General features: G+C 45.5%; 1 protein-coding gene across 5 annotated transcripts in view; it reads right to left on the bottom strand.

Annotated features, from left to right (window-relative positions):
• The window catches only part of dpp6a (dipeptidyl-peptidase 6a), a 918,316-nt gene that overhangs the window by 38,565 nt on the left and 862,324 nt on the right, over nucleotides 1–17,427 (bottom strand). For all 5 annotated transcript variants that reach the window (XM_078424689.1, XM_078424708.1, XM_078424702.1 and 2 more), the window contains exons 13-14: nucleotides 14,342–14,449; nucleotides 8,219–8,310 (exon numbers count right to left, since the gene is read on the bottom strand). In XM_078424689.1, the coding sequence (XP_078280815.1) occupies nucleotides 8,219–8,310; nucleotides 14,342–14,449 (200 nt within the window). The remainder of the gene's footprint in view (nucleotides 1–8,218; nucleotides 8,311–14,341; nucleotides 14,450–17,427) is intronic.

The following is a 17,427-nucleotide window of genomic DNA, read 5'->3' as shown; positions in this document are numbered from 1 at the left end:
AGAGATTAAATGGAATGCTTTCTGAACGATCCTTTACATTGATCTAAATGTCTGAGTATAGAAGTTGAAAGGTCATGTTACAGTTATGGCATGTTACAGTTATATAAGATGGTGGTGAGAGCACCTTTAGAGTATTATGTTCAGTTTTGGTCACCATGTGAGAATAAAGATATTGTCAAGCTTGAAAGGGTGCAAAGATTCACCAGGATGTTGCCAGGACTCGAGGGCCTGAGCTATAGGGAGAGGTTGAGCAGGCTTGGGCTTTATTCCTTGGATGCAGGAGAATGAGAGGTGATCTTGTAGAGGTGTACAAAGTCATGAAAGGAATAGATTGGGTAAACGCACAGAGTCTTTTGGCCAGAATAGGGGAATCAAGAACCAGAGGATATAGATTTAAGGTGAGGGGGGAAGGATTTACTGGGAACCTGAGGTGTAACTTTGTTACACAAAGGGTGGTGGGTGAGTGGAACGAGCTGCCGGAGGTGGTAGTTGAGGCAGGTACTAGCGCAACATTTAAGTTTTAAGAACATTTAGACGTATATGGATAGGACGGGTTTAGAGGGAAATGGACCAAAAGCAGGCAGGTGGGACTAGGTTGGATGGGGCACATTGGTTGGTGTGGGTTTGTTGGGCCGAAGGGCCTGTTTCCATGCTGCATGATTCGATGACCCAAAAAAATGACAGGGCATTTCTCAGTTTGCTGTTTAGGGTGGAAACCTCAAGCAAAGATCTAATATGAGATCATGTGGTGATTGGGGTCAAGGAAAGAGCGTTCACGTCCCGGCCCTGTTTCCACCAATCTGCACAAGAAGCGCAATTGTATGCAGATGCCCAGAAGTGTTTCAGCTCTGACTGAACAATTTCTCACCTTGTGATGTGGACTCGGTAAGAAGAAGATGTGGTGATTATCTCAGATGTGGTGATTATAACACCGCTGCGCTGGTCAAGAAGGCGCAGCAACGACTGTTCTACCTAAGAACACTGAAAAAGTCTGGTCTACCCCAACAGCTGCTGACGACCTTCTACTGCTGCACCATAGAGAGCATCCTAACACATGGCATCCCTGTGTGGTACCTCAGCTGCACGGAGGCAGAGAGGAAAGCTCTTCAGCGGGTAGTCCATAGAGCTCAGAGGACCATCAGAACACAGCTACCAGCCTTGGAGGGCATCTACAACACACGATGCCTCAGAAAAGCCACCAGCATCCACAAAGACTCTTCACACCCCTGCAACAGTCTGTTCGAACTTCTACCATCGGGCAGACGATACAAGGCCTTCTACGCCCGCACCTCCAGTCTCAGGAACAGCTTCATCCCCAGGGCCATAGCTGCTATGAACCGGTCCTGCTGAGCCGGATGGTCACATCGCACAGTGAACCGGCACAGATCTACTTGCACTTTATTCTGTTTTAAAACTGTTACAATTTGTTTCATTGGGTTGTTTAAATGAATACTGACTAACTAATTAATTTATTGCATCGTATGGGAGGTGCATTCCCAATCTCGTTGTACCCCTGTACAATGACAATAAAGATATATTGTATTGTATTGTATTGTATTGTTATTTATCCTGTCTACAAGTTAGTTGAAGCATTTCCCCCACCTCAACACTGATTACACTTCAGAAGCACTTCATTGCCAAATCAATGCCCAAACATTGTAAAACCTAAAAGTAAATATTATTCTTTCGAAGTAGTATTACATATGGCTGAAAAGATCAGCTCATCCTCGAGATGCTAATTTGATGTAACACCTCTTATGCTACAGTCTTGTGGATGGTTCCACTGCAAGATTTTAATTCTGATTCGGAAGTTACAGTCGAATCACTTCAGAGTCACAGAGTAATGCAGTACGGGAATAGTTCCTTCGGCCCAACTAGTCCATGCCGACCAAGATGCCTATTTAAGCAGCAGACATATGGAACTGCAGATGCTGGTTTACAAACAAAAAGACACAAAGTGCTAGAGTAGCTCAGCAGATCAGGCAGCATCTCCAGGGAACACGGATCCATTTATTTCTAGTTCTCCACTCGTCCATGTTCCACCTATTACCAGCCACGTTCTGTCCTGCCTCTCCCCTTTTCCAGCTTTCATTCACACTAACCCTGCAATCAATCTGAAGGTCCTGACCCAAAACCTATCAATGTTCTCCAGAGATGCAGCTTGACCCACTGAGTTACTCCATCATTTTGTGTCTTTCTTTGGTACATACCAGCAATTGTAGTTCCTAATTATTGCATCTCCAGAGTTGCTGCCTGACCCGCTGAGTTACTCCATCATTTTGTGTCTTTCTTTGATACATACCAGCATCTGCAGTTCCTAGTTATTACATCTCCAGAGATACTGCCTGACCCGTTGAGTTACTCCAGCACTTTGTGCCTTTTTTTTTGCCTAATTAATCTAATCCCCTTTGTCTGTGTTAGGTCCAAATTCCTCTACCCGTTCCTATCCATGTACCTGTCCAGATGTTTAGTTTTAGTTCAGTTTAATTTGGTTTCACATGTGTCGAGGTACAGTGCAAAGCTCTTTTGTCACATACTATCAGTCAGTGGACAGACTATACATGGTTACAATCAAGCCGTCCACATTATACAGACTAAGGGGAATGATGTTTAGTGCAAGGTAAGGTCCAGTAATGTCCGATTAAAGATAGTCCGAGAGTCTCCAATAAGGTTTGTGGTAGGTCAGGACCGCTCTCTAGTTGGTGATAAAGTTGTTCAGTCGCCTGATAACTGTTGGGAAGAAACTGTCCCTCAATCTGGGGGTGATTTCACACTTCTGTACCTTTTGCCTGATGTTAGAGGAGAATAGGGAGTGTCCGGGGTGAGACTTGCCCTTCATTATGCTGGTGGCCTTGCTGAGGCAGCATGAAGCGTAGATGGAGTCAACAGAAGGGAGGTTGATTTCAAATGTTGTTATTGTACCTTCCGCAATCACCTTTTCATGCAGCTCTATATACCTACCATCCTCTGTGTGAGGACGTTGCCCCTCAGGTCACTTTCATTCCCCTCTTACCACGGGCGGCACGGTAGCGCAGCGGTAGAGTTGCTGCTTTACAGCGTAATGCAGCGCCGGAGACTCAGGTTCGATCCTGACTACGGGTGCTGCACTGTAAGGAGTTTGTACGTTCTCCCCGTGACCTGCGTGGGTTTTCTCCGAGATCTTCGGTTTCCTCCCACACTCCAAAGACGTACAGGTATGTAGGTTAATTGGCTGGGTAAATGTAAAAATTGTCCCTAGTGGGTGTAGGATAGTGTTAATGTACGGGGATCACTGGACGGCACGGACTTGGTGGGCCGAAAAGGCCTGTTTCCGGCTGTATATATATGATATGATATGATATAATACCTTCAACTATTAATTTTTGATTTTGCTTCCTGGATAGGACGGCATGCATTCACTTATCTGCGCTGCGCTTGTTATTCACAGAAGAGAATCCAAACTCCTGCAGCTGATGTACATTGTAAAGTTCCCTAACTTCACTTCAGATAGACCAGAGCCACTGATGATGTTCCGTTAATGGATTAACAAGAGTTTTATACAGCTGTAAAAATACTCTCTAACCTCTAATATAGAAGATATAAGTACCAGAATCCCATGAACCTTTTCTCGTTCTTTTGTAGCCCTGATTTCTCTGCTCACAAACTACTGAGCCTCTTTCACCCTTCCATCTATCCTTTTACCACTTACAAAGTGTTCTGATCTACCCTTTTAAGTTTGACTTTGCATAAGTCTACATAAAATCCATTTGCCACTTTTCTGCCTAACTGCAGAATCCATTAATATCGATTTGGAATGCAATATTTCCCACTCCTGTAAATTGCCCCATGGTGTGGGTGGGGAGTAGAATTGCTGAGATAAGTGGAGAGAACTGGCCGCAGGGAGAAATGGTGACAGAGCTTGAAAGCAAGAAAAGACACACAGTGGAAGATGGACACAAAATGCTGGAGTAACACAGCGGGACAGGCAGCATCTCGGGAGAGAAGGAATGGGTGACGTTTCGGGTCGAGAACCTTCTTCAGACCCTTCTTCGCACACAGTGCTGGAGGAACTCAGCGGGCCAGGCAACATCTCTGGAGGACATGGATAGTCAACGTTTCGGGACGGGAACCTCCTTCTTTGCATCTCTCTTTAAAACAAGACTCAGGCCAACACTCCTTTCCAGCAGTGAGGGTCATCCATATGGGAATGGATTTGCTTTCTGAGTTGGCATGGAGTCAATGGGCCAAACTACATCCTTCTACGTCGCAAGTTCATAAATTCTCAGGGCAGAATTAGGCCATTTGGCCCATCGAGTCTACTTCGCCATTCAATCATGGCTGATCAATCTTTCCTTCTCAACCCCATTCTCCTACCTTCTCCCCATAACCCCTGACACCCTTACGGACATACGGAAATATGGCACGGAAGAACAAAAGATAAATAGGTGTAATTATAGATACTAAAACAAGGACCAGTTAACATTCACTTTATCAACTGTCTCAATATGGAGCTGTTAAAGAAACAGGAAAAAGATTATTTTTTTAAATGGTTTTCATAGATGAAAGGGTTTCCAAAATGTTGTTTCACACGGCCAATTTCAAGCAGATCTTTATTAAAAAGAGGGGCTGCTACATTTACGACCTCTTACAAGTTATTCTGAAAAAATAAATTAGATAGTAAAGAATTTATGTGCTTGAAAGGCAATAAATTCTGCCTCGTTAACACTGGGTTACAACTACATGGCTGTACTCAATTCAGGATCAAATATTAATTCTCGGCTGTGGTTGTTAAGTCCTTGTAACACATGCCATTACATGATTCTGGTGTGATTTGAACAGGGGTGCGTTTATAAACCATTTACCTGACGGTCCCGTGTAACACTAGCCTGAAGCAACGCTCAGAGGATGGAGTGTGGGAGGTAAAGGCGGGATGTCTACTGGGAGTGGGGGCAGGGGTGGTGACAATGATGGTAGAGACGGGATGTAGTTGCCGGGATCAGTAGACGGGAGAAGTTGGCATGGAGTCATAGGGCTATACTGCATGTTAGTTTGTTTGTTTATTACTGCCGCGTGTACCGAGATACAGTGAAAAGCTTTTGTTTGCGTGCTTCCCAGTCAAAGAAAAGACTCCATATGATTACAACCAAGCCGTCCACAGCTCAATGATAAAAGATAAAGGGCACAAATGTTTAGTGCAAAGATATAATATTAAAGTCTCAAAACGTCTGCTTAAAGATAGTTCAAATATCTCCAATGAGGTAGATGGGAGGTCAGGACCGCGCTGTAGATGATGAGAGGACCGTTTAGTTGCCTGATAACAGCTGGGAAGAAACTGTTCCTGAATCTGGAGGTGTGCGTTTTCAAACTCCTGTATCTCTTGCAGATTGATGGGAGAGGGAAGAATAGGGAGTGATCGGAGTGGGACGGGTCTTTGATTATGCTGGTGGTCTTGTCGAGGCAGTGTGAAATGTAGATGGAAACAATGGAAGGGGTGCTGGTTTGTGTCATGGCCTGGGGTCGTGGAAGCGGCCCCTTTGGCACAACTCGTCCATGCCGACCAAGTTGCCTCACCAGACTAGTCCCACCTGCCTGTGTCAATAGACAATAGACAATAGGTGCAGGAGGAGGCCATTCGGCCCTTCGAGCCAGCACCGCCATTCAATGTGATCATGGCTGATCATTCTCAATCAGTACCCCGTTCCTGCCTTCTCCCCATACCCCCTGACTCCGCTATCCTTAAGAGCTCTATCCAGCTCTCTCTTGAATGCATTCAGAGAATTGGCCTCCACTGCCTTCTGAGGCAGAGAATTCCACAGATTTACAACTCTCTGACTGAAAAAGTTTTTCCTCATCTCAGTTCTAAATGGCCTACCCCTTATTCTTAAACTGTGGCCCCTTGTTCTGGACTCCCCCAACATTGGGAACATGTTTCCTGCCTCTAACGTGTCCAACCCCTTAATAATCTTATACGTTTCGATAAGATCTCCTCTCATCCTTCTAAATTCCAGTGTATACAAGCCTAGTCGCTCCAATCTTTCAACATATGATAGTCCCGCCATTCCGGGAATTAACCTAGTAAACCTCACCTCACATCCGGAATCTTGGAATCATCCTTGATCAAACCCTCTCCTTCGACAAACACATCAAACACATCACAAAGACAGCCTTCTTCCACCTCAAAAACATTGCCCGTCTCCGTCCATCCCTCTCCTCCACAGCTGCAGAAACCCTCATCCACGCCTTCATCACCTCCCGTCTGGACTACTGCAACAGCCTCCTCTATGGCGCACCCTCAAAAATCATCAATAAACTTCAATACATTCAAAACTCCGCTGCCCGTCTACTCACACACACCTCGATCCGTGACCATATCACCCCCGTCCTTTATAAACTCCACTGGCTCCCCATCCCCCAGAGAATCCAGTACAAAATCCTCCTCATAACCTACAAAGCCCTCCATAACCTGGCCCCATCCTACCTGACCGACCTCCTCCACAGGCACACTCCCACCTGCACCCTCCGCTCTGCCGCTGCCAATCTCCTATCCCCCCACATCCGGACTAAACTCAGATCCTGGGGGGACAGGGCTTTCTCCATTGCTGCTCCCACCCTATGGAACTCATTACCCCAAACCGTTAGAGACTCCCCCACACTCACCACATTCAAAACATCGCTGAAGTCTCACCTGTTCAGTACTGCCTTCAACCACTGAAGGTCACCTCACCTACTGTCTCCTTTCTCTGTTCATTTATTTATTTACTTATTTATCTATTTATTAATTTCCCTATGTTCTCAAAATCTCTGTAAAGCGTCTTTGAGTATATGAAAAGCGCTATATAAATAAAATGTATTATTATTATTATTATTATTATAAACCTACGCTGCACGCCCTCATGTCTGATCCATATCCCTCTAAAGGTTCCCTCCCCATCCATGTACCAGTCCAAGTGTATTGTAAATGACGTAATTGTACCTGACTGCCGATTCCTCTGGCAGCTTGTTTCATTTACAGGCACGCGCCCTCTGTGTGAAAAATGCTGGCTGAGAGAGGGGAGGTGTAAAGGAAATCAAAAGGGAGGAAGGTAGAAGATGGGTGTGCGAGGATAGTGGGAGGAACAGGTGAGGAGAAGTGTTCATTCTCTCTTGACCAGGGATGCTTATTACAGCTAGGTTGCAGTATGATTACCCTTAATAGACACCAAATGCTGCAGTAACTCAGCAGGACAGGCAGCATCTCTGGAGAGAAGGAATGGGTGGCGTTTCGGGGTCGACACCCAAAACGTCACCCATTCCTTTTCTCCAGAGATGCTGCCTGCCCCGCTAAGTTACTCCAGCATTTTATGTCTATCGTCGGTGTAAACCAGCATCTGCAGTTGCTTCCTACACGTATGGTTACCCTTTACTGCTTTCCTTTCAGTTTGCAGTATTTAGAGTATTGTGTCAGTTTTGTTCACCCTTTTATAGGAACAGTGTTGTTAAGCTGGAAAGGGTGCAGAAAAGATTTACGAAGATGTTCCCAGGACCTAAGGGCCTGAGTTAGAGGTGGGAGGTTGAGCAGGCTAGGACTTTATTCCATGAAGTGTAGGAGGATGAGGGGTGATCTTATAGAGGTGTACAAAATCATGAGAGGAATAGATCGGGTAAATGCATTCAGTCTTTTGCCCAGAGTAGGGGAATTGAGAACCAGAGGGCATAGGTTTAAGATGAGGGGGGAAAGATTTAATACAAACATGAGGGGCAACTTTTTTACACAAAGGGTGGCAGGTATATGGAGTGAATTGCTGGAGGAGGTAGTTGAGGCTGGTACTACCACAACATTTAAGAAACATTTGGACAGGTACATGGATGGGATAGGTTTAGAGGGATATGGGCCAAAGGCAGGCAGGTGGGACGTGTAGATAGGGCATGCTCGTTGGAGTGGGCAAGTTGGGTCGAAGGGCCTGTTTCCATGCTCTGACCCAATGACTATTGTTATCACATGTGCCTTTACTTTCACAGTTCCTCTAGCTGTAATACAGAAACACTGGAGTCTGCAGCCCATAAACAACTTGGAGGTGGTATAACGTCTGCGTAATCTGTGAAATAGTTTATATCAATCATCTTTTGTTACGTTTCGCTCCTAAATCTGAATTGTATTGACATTGGAGAAAGGATCTAGAATGGGCGTCTGATCCTTTATTCCAAAAGAGTAGATTGCTATTTGACTTCTAATTTGTTTTAGCCATTCCTGGACACTTACATTTTCTGATGAAGTTCATCGTATGTCAAAATCTGCGTCACATCCCAGTTGCCCGAGGTGATGGATTGCAGATTATCGATACTATTGTTAACCTGGAGCAAGAGAGAAGAGAATCATAGTTACTGCGTGTGTGAGTCGGCACCATTTGAAGTATAGAAACAAGGAACTACAGATGCTGGTTTACACAAAAGGACACAAAGTGCTGGAGTGACTGAACGAGCCAGGCAGCATCTCTGGAGAATATGGATAGACGACGTTTCGAGACGGCGCCTGAATTGAGACTCTTTAGTCTGAGAATGGTCCTGACCCTAAACGTCGCCTATCCAAGTTGTCCAGAGCTGCTGCCTGACCTGCTGATTTACTCCAGCACTTTGTGGCCATTTGAAGGAAGCTCTTTCTCGATGGTTTAATGAAGATGAAGCACCTTTCTGTAAAATCTTCCTCTTTTAAACATTCCCGAGTTGAATTCTTTAGCTGATGTAAGAAGATTTTATTTGTACATTGAAGTCATAGAATATGGAAACTGGCCCTTCGGCCCATTGTTTAGGTTTAGATGTAGGTTTATTATTGTCACGCCAAGGGTCCAGGTCGAGCGAAGGTGGGAGACTGTTTCCGGGGGGAGTGGACGTGGACTACAGGAGACCCCAGTGGCTGTGCCTATTGCAAATAGGTATACCCTCTTGGGAACTGTCGGGGCAGAAGACGTTTCCAGTCCGAGTGGCGGACCTGTTGGCAAGGATACACGACAGGGGAGACCGAAGTCTGGAAGAGCCGTAGTGGTCGGTGACTCCATAGTCCGAGGGACGGATAGAAGATTCTGTGGCAGCAGGAGGGACTTGAGGATGGTCTGTTGCCTCCCTGGTGCCAGGGTTCAACACATCACAGACCGGCTTCAGAAAATCCTAGCGAGGGAAGGCGATCAACCTGAAGTCGTTGTGCACGTGGGCACGAATGACGTCGGGCGGAAGAGGAAGGAGGTGCTACAGCGGGAGTTTAGAGAGTTGGGAAAAACGCTGAGAAGTAGGACGTCGAAGGTAGTTATCTCTGGACTGCTACCGGTACCTCGTGCTGGTGAGGCCAGGAACAGAGAGATAGAGGGTATGAATATATGGCTGAGGGGCTGGTGCAGAGAGCAGGGATTTAGATTTCTGGACCACTGGGATCTCTTCTGGGCTAGGGGTGACTTGTACAAAAGGGACGGGTTGCATCTTAACAGCAGGGGGACAAACATTCTGGCAGGCAGGTTTGCTAGTGTGACACCTGTGGCTTTAAACTAAGTAGTGGGGGGGAGGGGTTAACAAATTGTGAATATGAAGATGAGGTAAAAGGGAATACAGGAGATATTGCAAAAGACTCTCGGAAGAATGGGAACAGAAGTTCTAGAGCGGAAAAGAAATTAAGGGCAGGGCCAATTGTGAACGATGTGAGAGGGGAGGTAAATACAGAAGTTAAAGTGTTGTACTTAAATGCGCGTAGTATAAAAAATAAAGTGGATGAGCTTGAGGCTCAGTTAGTCATGGGCAAGTATGATGTTGTAGGGATCACTGAGACATGGCTACAAGAGGACCAGGGCTGGGAACTGAATATTCAGGGGTACACAACGTATAGAAAAGACAGACAGGTGGGCAGAGGGGGTGGGGTTGCTCTGATGGTAAGGAATGATATTCATTCCCTTGCAAGGGGTGACATAGAATCAGGAGATGTTGAATCAGTATGGATAGAAATGAGAAATTGTAAGGGTAAAAAGACCCTAATGGGAGTTATCTATAGGCCCCCAAACAGTAGCCTCGACTTAGGGTGCAAATTAAATCAGGAGATAAAATTGGCGTGTCAAAAATGTAATGCTACGGTGGTTATGGGAGATTTCAACATGCAGGTAGACTGGGAAAATCAGGTTGGAAATGGACCCCAGGAAAGAGAGTTTGTAGAGTGCCTTCGAGATGGATTCTTAGAACAGCTTGTACTGGAGCCTACCAGGGAGAAGGCAATTCTGGATTTAGTGTTGTGTAATGATCCTGATCTGATAAGGGGACTAGAGGTAAAAGAGCCATTAGGAGGCAGTGATCACAACATGATAAGTTTTACTCTGCAAATGGAAAGGCAGAAGGGAAAATCGGAAGTGTCGGTATTACAGTATAGCAAGGGGGATTACAGAGGCATGAGGCGGGAGCTGGCCAAAATTGATTGGAAGGAGGCCCTAGCAGGGAAGACGGTAGAACAGCAATGGCAGGTATTCCTGGGAATAATGCAGAGGTTGCAGGATCAATTTATTCCAAAGAGGTGGAAAGACTCTAAGGGGAGTAAGAGACACCTGTGGCTGACAAGGGAAGTCAGGGACAGCATAAAAATTAAGGAGAGGAAGTATAACATAGCAAAGAAGAGTGGGAAGACAGAGGATTGGGACTCTTTTAAAGAGCAACAAAAGTTAACTAAAAAGGCAATACGAGGAGAAAAGATGAGGTACGAGGGTAAACTAGCCAATAATATAAAGGAGGATAGCAAAAGTTTTTTTAGGTACGTGAAGAGGAAAAAAATAGTCAAGGCAAATGTGGGTCCCTTGAAGACAGAAGCAGGGGAATTTATTATGGGGAACAAAGAAATGGCAGACGAGTTAAACCGTTACTTTGGATCTGTCTTCACTGAGGAAGATACACACAATCTCCCAAATGTTCTAGGGGCTGGAGAACCTAGGGTGATGGAGGAACTGAAGGAAATCCACATTAGGCAGGAAATGGTTTTGGGTAGACTGATGGGACTGAAGGCTGATAAATCCCCAGGGCCTGATGGTCTGCATCCCAGAGTACTTAAGGAGGTGGCTCTAGAAATAGTGGAAGCATTGGAGATCATTTTTCAATGTTCTATAGATTCAGGATCAGTTCCTGTGGATTGGAGAATAGCAAATGTTATCCCACTTTTTAAGAAAGGAGGGAGAGAGAAAACGGGTAATTATAGACCAGTTAGTCTGTCATCAGTGGTGGGGAAAATGCTGGAGTCAATTATAAAAGACGAAATTGCTGAGCATTTGGATAGCAGTAACGGGATCGTTCCGAGTCAGCATGGATTTACGAAGGGGAAATCATGCTTGACAAATCTACTGGAATTTTTTGAGGATGTAACTAGGAAAATTGACAAGGGAGAGTCAGTGGATGTGGTGTACCTCGACTTTCAGAAAGCCTTCGACAAGGTCCCACATAGGAGATTAGTGGGCAAAATTAGGGCACATGGTATTGGGGGTAGGGTACTGACATGGATAGAAAATTGGTTAACAGACAGAAAGCAAAGAGTGGGGATAAATGGGTCCCTTTCGGAATGGCAGGCAGTGACCAGTGGGGTACCGCAAGGTTCGGTGCTGGGACCCCAGCTATTTACGATATACATTAATGACTTAGACGAAGGGATTAAAAGTACCATTAGCAAATTTGCAGATGATACTAAGTTGGGGGGTAGTGTGAATTGTGAGGAAGATGCAATAAGGCTGCAGGGTGACCTGGACAGGTTGTGTGAGTGGGCGGATACATGGCAGATGCAGTTTAATGTAGATAAGTGTGAGGTTATTCACTTTGGAAGTAAGAATAGAAAGGCAGATTATTATCTGAATGGTGTCAAGTTAGGAGGAGGGGGAGTTCAACGAGATCTGGGTGTCTTAGTGCATCAGTCAATGAAAGGAAGCATGCAGGTTCAGCAGGCAGTGAAGAAAGCCAATGGAATGTTGGCCTTCGTAACAAGAGGAGTTGAGTATAGGAGCAAAGAGGTCCTTCTACATGTATAAGAAAATAACTGCAGATGCTGGTACAAGGGTCTGAAGAAGGGTCTCGACCTGAAACGTCACCCATTCCTTCTCTCCCGAGATGCTGCCTGACCTGCTGAGTTACTCCAGCATTTTGTGAATAAAGAGGTCCTTCTACAGTTGTACCGGGCCCTGGTGAGACCGCACCTGGAGTACTGTGTGCAGTTTTGGTCTCCAAATTTGAGGAAGGATATTCTTGCTATGGAGGGCGTGCAGCGTAGGTTCACTAGATTAATTCCCGGAATGGCGGGACTGTCGTATGTTGAAAGGCTGGAGCGATTGGGCTTGTATACACTGGAATTTAGAAGGATGAGGGGGGATCTTATTGAAACATATAAGATAATTAGGGGATTGGACACATTAGAGGCAGATAACATGTTCCCAATGTTGGGGGAGTCCAGAACAAGGGGCCACAGTTTGAGAATAAGGGGTAGGCCATTTAGAACGGAGATGAGGAAGAACTTTTTCAGTCAGAGGGTGGTGAAGGTGTGGAATTCTCTGCCTCAGAAGGCAGTGGAGGCCAGTTCGTTGGATGCTTTCAAGAGAGAGCTGGATAGAGCTCTTAAGGATAGCGGAGTGAGGGGGTATGGGGAGAAGGCAGGAACGGGGTACTGATTGATAGTGATCAGCCATGATCGCATTGAATGGCGGTGCTGGCTCGAAGGGCTGAATGGCCTACTCCTGCACCTATTGTCTATTGTCTATTGTCTATTGTTGTGTGTACCGAGATACAATAAACAGCTTTGCTTTGCATAATTCTGTTTTTTTTGGTGTCACATGTACAGAGAGGTACAGTTGAAAGCTCTGTTTTGCATGCTACTCAAACACACCATACATAGTTCAAATTCATCATCGGTTCAAATTCAAGTTCAATTGATAGAGCAAAGGGCAGGATGCAGAACATAGTTCTCAGTATTATAGCGCATCAGTCCCAAAGACAAAGACCAATGTCTGCAATGGGATAGAGGTAAATCAGACACTACCCTAGATTATGGAAGGACCATTTAGAAGCCTAATAACAGAGAGGAGGAAGCTGTTCCTGAGTCTGATGGTGTGCGCTTTCATGCTTCTGTACCTTCTGCCGGACGGGAACAAGGAGAAGAAGGGAAGACTGGGCTGGGATGAGTCTTTGATTATGTTTTTCCGATGCAGCGTGAAGTGTAGATGGAATCCATGTTGACTATCAAGCGCCCGTTTACAGTAATCCCATTTTATCCCCCCTGCATTCCAGTCAATTCCCCATAGATTCCACTACTTTATGTGCTTCATTTTAGAAATGAAACGGGTTATTTTTACGATATTTTTTACACTTCAATCAGCAAATGAAGGATCCTGCTTTGCAACGGGTCACGGTGGCAGTGTGACTGTGGGAAACCTCCACATCCCTGCAAGTTTTTTTTCAAACATTTTCATGTTGAAGTAGATCCCCACCAGTCCCTTTGCCTAATGTTGGAAAGCTGAAGATGTGCCTCATTACATTACTCTCTGAAATTAGTTTAGTTTAGTTTAGTTTAGAGATACAGCGAGGAAACAGGCCCTTTCGGCCCACCGGGTCCGCGGCGCCCAGCGATCTGCGAGCATTAACACTATCCCATACCCACTAGGGACAATTTTTACATTTACCATGCCAATTTACCTACAAACCTGTACGTCTTTGGAGTATGGGAGGAAACCAAAGATCTCGGAGAAAACCCACGCAGGTCACAGGGAGAACGTACAAACTCCATACAGACAGCGCCCGTAGTTGGGATCGAACACGGGTCTCCGACTCTGCATTCGCTGTAAGGCAGCAACTCTACCGCTGCACCACACGGTTTTAATTGGTTTTAATTTGAAAACGAGCTTAAAGCACTTCATGTGAGGGGATGAAGAGGATATTTGTGAAAGTGAAGCCTTTAGAGATACTGTGTGCTTTTATTTTCTTCTTATATTGGAACGGTAAATGAATTTGGCAACATGATTAAAGGGGCATTTTAGCACCGTTGCTAATGGGTTATTATTTGCGTTAAAGTAAAATCCAGAATTTTTTGAGAGTATATTAACTGCACTAATCTCCCCCAACATAGATTGCATTGGGATTCTGCACAATGTCTCAGTACATGGAGTCAAATATAAGGTTCAGATAGATATAGATATGTGATTGTTGTAGGAGGGAGAGATAGTCCCCCTTACCATAATGAAGTCCTTCCTACTACAGTGTGGAGAACAAGGCAAATGGTACGAGCTCACGTTGGCGAGCTGGTTGGCATGGTGCCAGTTGCTGGTCCTGAAACAACTTCTCTTCCGGAACCAAATTAGAAATGATTTGGAATTGAACTCGTCTTTGAGACACTTACTTGAGCAGACGACATTGCGATGTGATAGAACTTCCCTCTGCCTCCCTGTGGATTGGGCCGGATGAAAAAAAACTTCCTTCCATTTCTGGAGAATAAAGGAGCCTCGTTCTGTGATCAGTGAAGACAGTGACCTGTTAGAACTCAGACTCACGTGGACACACGATGGAGGGTGAAATTGCAATGAACATAGAACAGTACAGCACAGGAACAGGCCCTTCAGCCCACAATGTCTGTGCCGAACATGATGCCAAGATTAATTCATCTCACCTGCCTGCTCAAAATCCATATCACTCCGCTCCCTGCATATCTGTGCCTCTTAAAGCCACTATCGAGTCTATCTCCACCACCACCCTCGCTCGGCAGGGTGTTCCAGGCAACCACTACCTTCTGTGGAAATACCTGCCTTGCGCATCTCCTTTAAACCTTGCCCCTCTCAACTTAAAGCCGTGCTCTCTAGCTTTTTAATTTTGAGTTGTAGAATACAGCGTGGAAACAGGCCCTTCGGCCCACCGAGTCGATGCCGGCCAATGACCACCTCGTACAGTAGCTGTATTCTACGCACTAAGACAATTTACAGAAGCCAATTAACCTACAAACCTGCGTGTCTGTTGGGATGTGGGCGGAAACCGGAGCAGCCGAAGGGGGAACACCGCCTGGATACAGGGAGAATGTGCAAACTCCACACAGACAGCACCCAAGGTCATGGTCAAACCCCTGTCTCTGGTGCTGTGAGCCAGCAGCTCTACCATCTACACCACAGTGCTGCCCACAGTGCTGTAAGATTATCTTTAACCCTAATTTATCCAGAAGAAGGAACCAGTTAAAAGCCAATCAGTGTGTCTTGGTTCACATATTTTGTATGCCACTGTACCACTCTTAATAATTTTTCATGTACTTTAATATTTTCTCCATGGCATATTCCATGCCATGACCATATCATAGGAAAGATGTTGTCAAGCTGGAAAGTGTGCAGAGAAGAATTACGAGGATGTTGCCAGGACCCGCGTGCCTGAGCTGTGGGGAGAGGTTGAGCAGGTTGGGACTATTCCTTGGAGTGCTGGAGGATGAGGGGTGATCTTATAGAGGTGTGTAAAACTATGAGGAAAATAGATGACGTAAATGCACAGAGTCTCTTCCTCAGAATTGTGGAATTGAGAACCAGAGGACCTAGGTTTAAGGTGAGGAGGGAAAGGTTTAATAGGAACCTGAGGGGTGACTTTTTTACAAGGGTGGTGGGTGTATAGAACAAGCTGCCGTAGGAAGTAGCTGAGGCAGGTGCCATCGCAACGTTTAAGAAACATTTAGACAAGTACCTGGACGGGACGTGTTTAGAGGGATATGGGCGAAACGCAGGCAGGTGGGACTCGTGTAGATGGGACACGTTGGCCACTGTGGGTAAGATGGGCCGAAGGGCCTGTTTCCACGCTGTATGACTCTATGACTCTGTGCGTCTCCGCGATCTATTCCTCTCATGATTTTGTACACCTCTTGATGAAAGTGTCAAAGTTGATCAAGAACGGAAGTTCCAGTCAACTCCATGGGAATGGAGACTTTCATCTTCAGTGCTCCATTGCTAATTTGGACGAGTTAAAGATAAAACAAGCTTTATCGGCGAGCTTTGACTGATTGCCCTCTGCGAGACATTCAATAAACCCTTAGAGGGGAAGAAAAGAGTGATTGAGCTGACACCACAAATAAATCAAAGGGCTGAGAAGGCAACTCATGGCCACACAGGCTTCAAATGCTTTATTACTCTATCCCTTTTTATGCCGGATCCATATTATTTCTGAAACCAGACTTTGACGATGAACTGTGAATATAATGAAGGATTCTACCTTTGGTTTCGTCTCAAGCCATGTTGAGTCAGCACTTAATGTCTCTGTAATAATACAATTCTTCTTCCAATCAATCATTCCACATTGCCGAACATTTACATTTTCCTTTTCCTTTACTTTTTAGTTTAGTTTGGAGATAGAAACAGAAAATAGGTGCAGGAAAAGGCCATTCGGCCCTTCGAGCCTGCACCCCTATTCAATATGATCATGGCTGATCATCCAGAATCAGTGCCCTGTCCCTGCTTTTTTTCCATATCCCTTGATTCCGTTAACCCTAAGAGCTATGTCTAACTCTCCCTTGAATACAAGAGAGATCCAGCGTGGGAACAGACCTTTAAGTCCACTGTGTCCAATCCACCCGATGATCACCCATAAACTCGTCCCATGCCATCCCAGTTTTGCATCCTACACGCAAGTGGCAATTTACAGAAGCCAATTAACCCGCAATCCTACACGTCTTTGGCATGTGGGAGGAAACCGGAGCACCCGGAGAAAACCCACATGGTCACAGGGAAAATGCACAAATTGTGTTCAGGCAGCATCCGTAGTCAGGATCGAACCCGGGTCTCTGGCACTGTAAGGCAGCAACTCTACCTTGGACCATTGTGTCACCTCTATGTTTATATATGTTTAATTTCTTGTCTGGATCAATTTACCAATCCGAGGGCAACTTTTTGCAGTAGGTACTCAGAATTGTGGATGGTAGAGCTGCTGCCTCACAGCACCAGACACAGGTTCGATCCTGATTTGGGTGCTGTCAGTGTGGAGTCTGCACATTCTCTTCGTGACCGCATGGGTTTCCTCCCACATCCCAAAGATGTATGGGTTTGTAGGTTAATTGGCCTCTGAAAAATTGTCCCTGGTTTGTAGGGAGTGGATGTTAAAGTGGAATAACATCGAACTAGTGTGAACGTGCAATCGATGGTCAGCATGGGCTCGATGGGCCAAAGGGCCTGTTTCTATGGTGTATCTCTAAACTAAACCTGAAGTTATGTGCCCAGGCTATTCCTACAGCACCTCCCAAATAGAGTCAGTACATGATTCGGACAGGTGTCAGGAGTTATGGGGGGAAGGCATGGGTTTAAGAGGGAAAGATAGATCAGCCATGATTGAATGGTAGAGTAGACTTCACAAGTTCCCGTTATAGGAGTAGAATTGGGCCAATTGGCCCATCGAGTCTGCCATTCAATCATGGCTGATCTCCGCCTCCTAATCCCATTTTCCTGCCTTCTCCCCATAAACCTTGACACC

Source organism: Rhinoraja longicauda, chromosome 2 (genome assembly GCF_053455715.1).
Source record: "Rhinoraja longicauda isolate Sanriku21f chromosome 2, sRhiLon1.1, whole genome shotgun sequence".
In the NCBI taxonomy this organism is placed as follows: Eukaryota; Metazoa; Chordata; class Chondrichthyes; order Rajiformes; family Arhynchobatidae; genus Rhinoraja; species Rhinoraja longicauda.
Note: the sequence above shows the minus strand (reverse complement) of the source record. Positions and strands in the feature narration are given on the sequence as shown.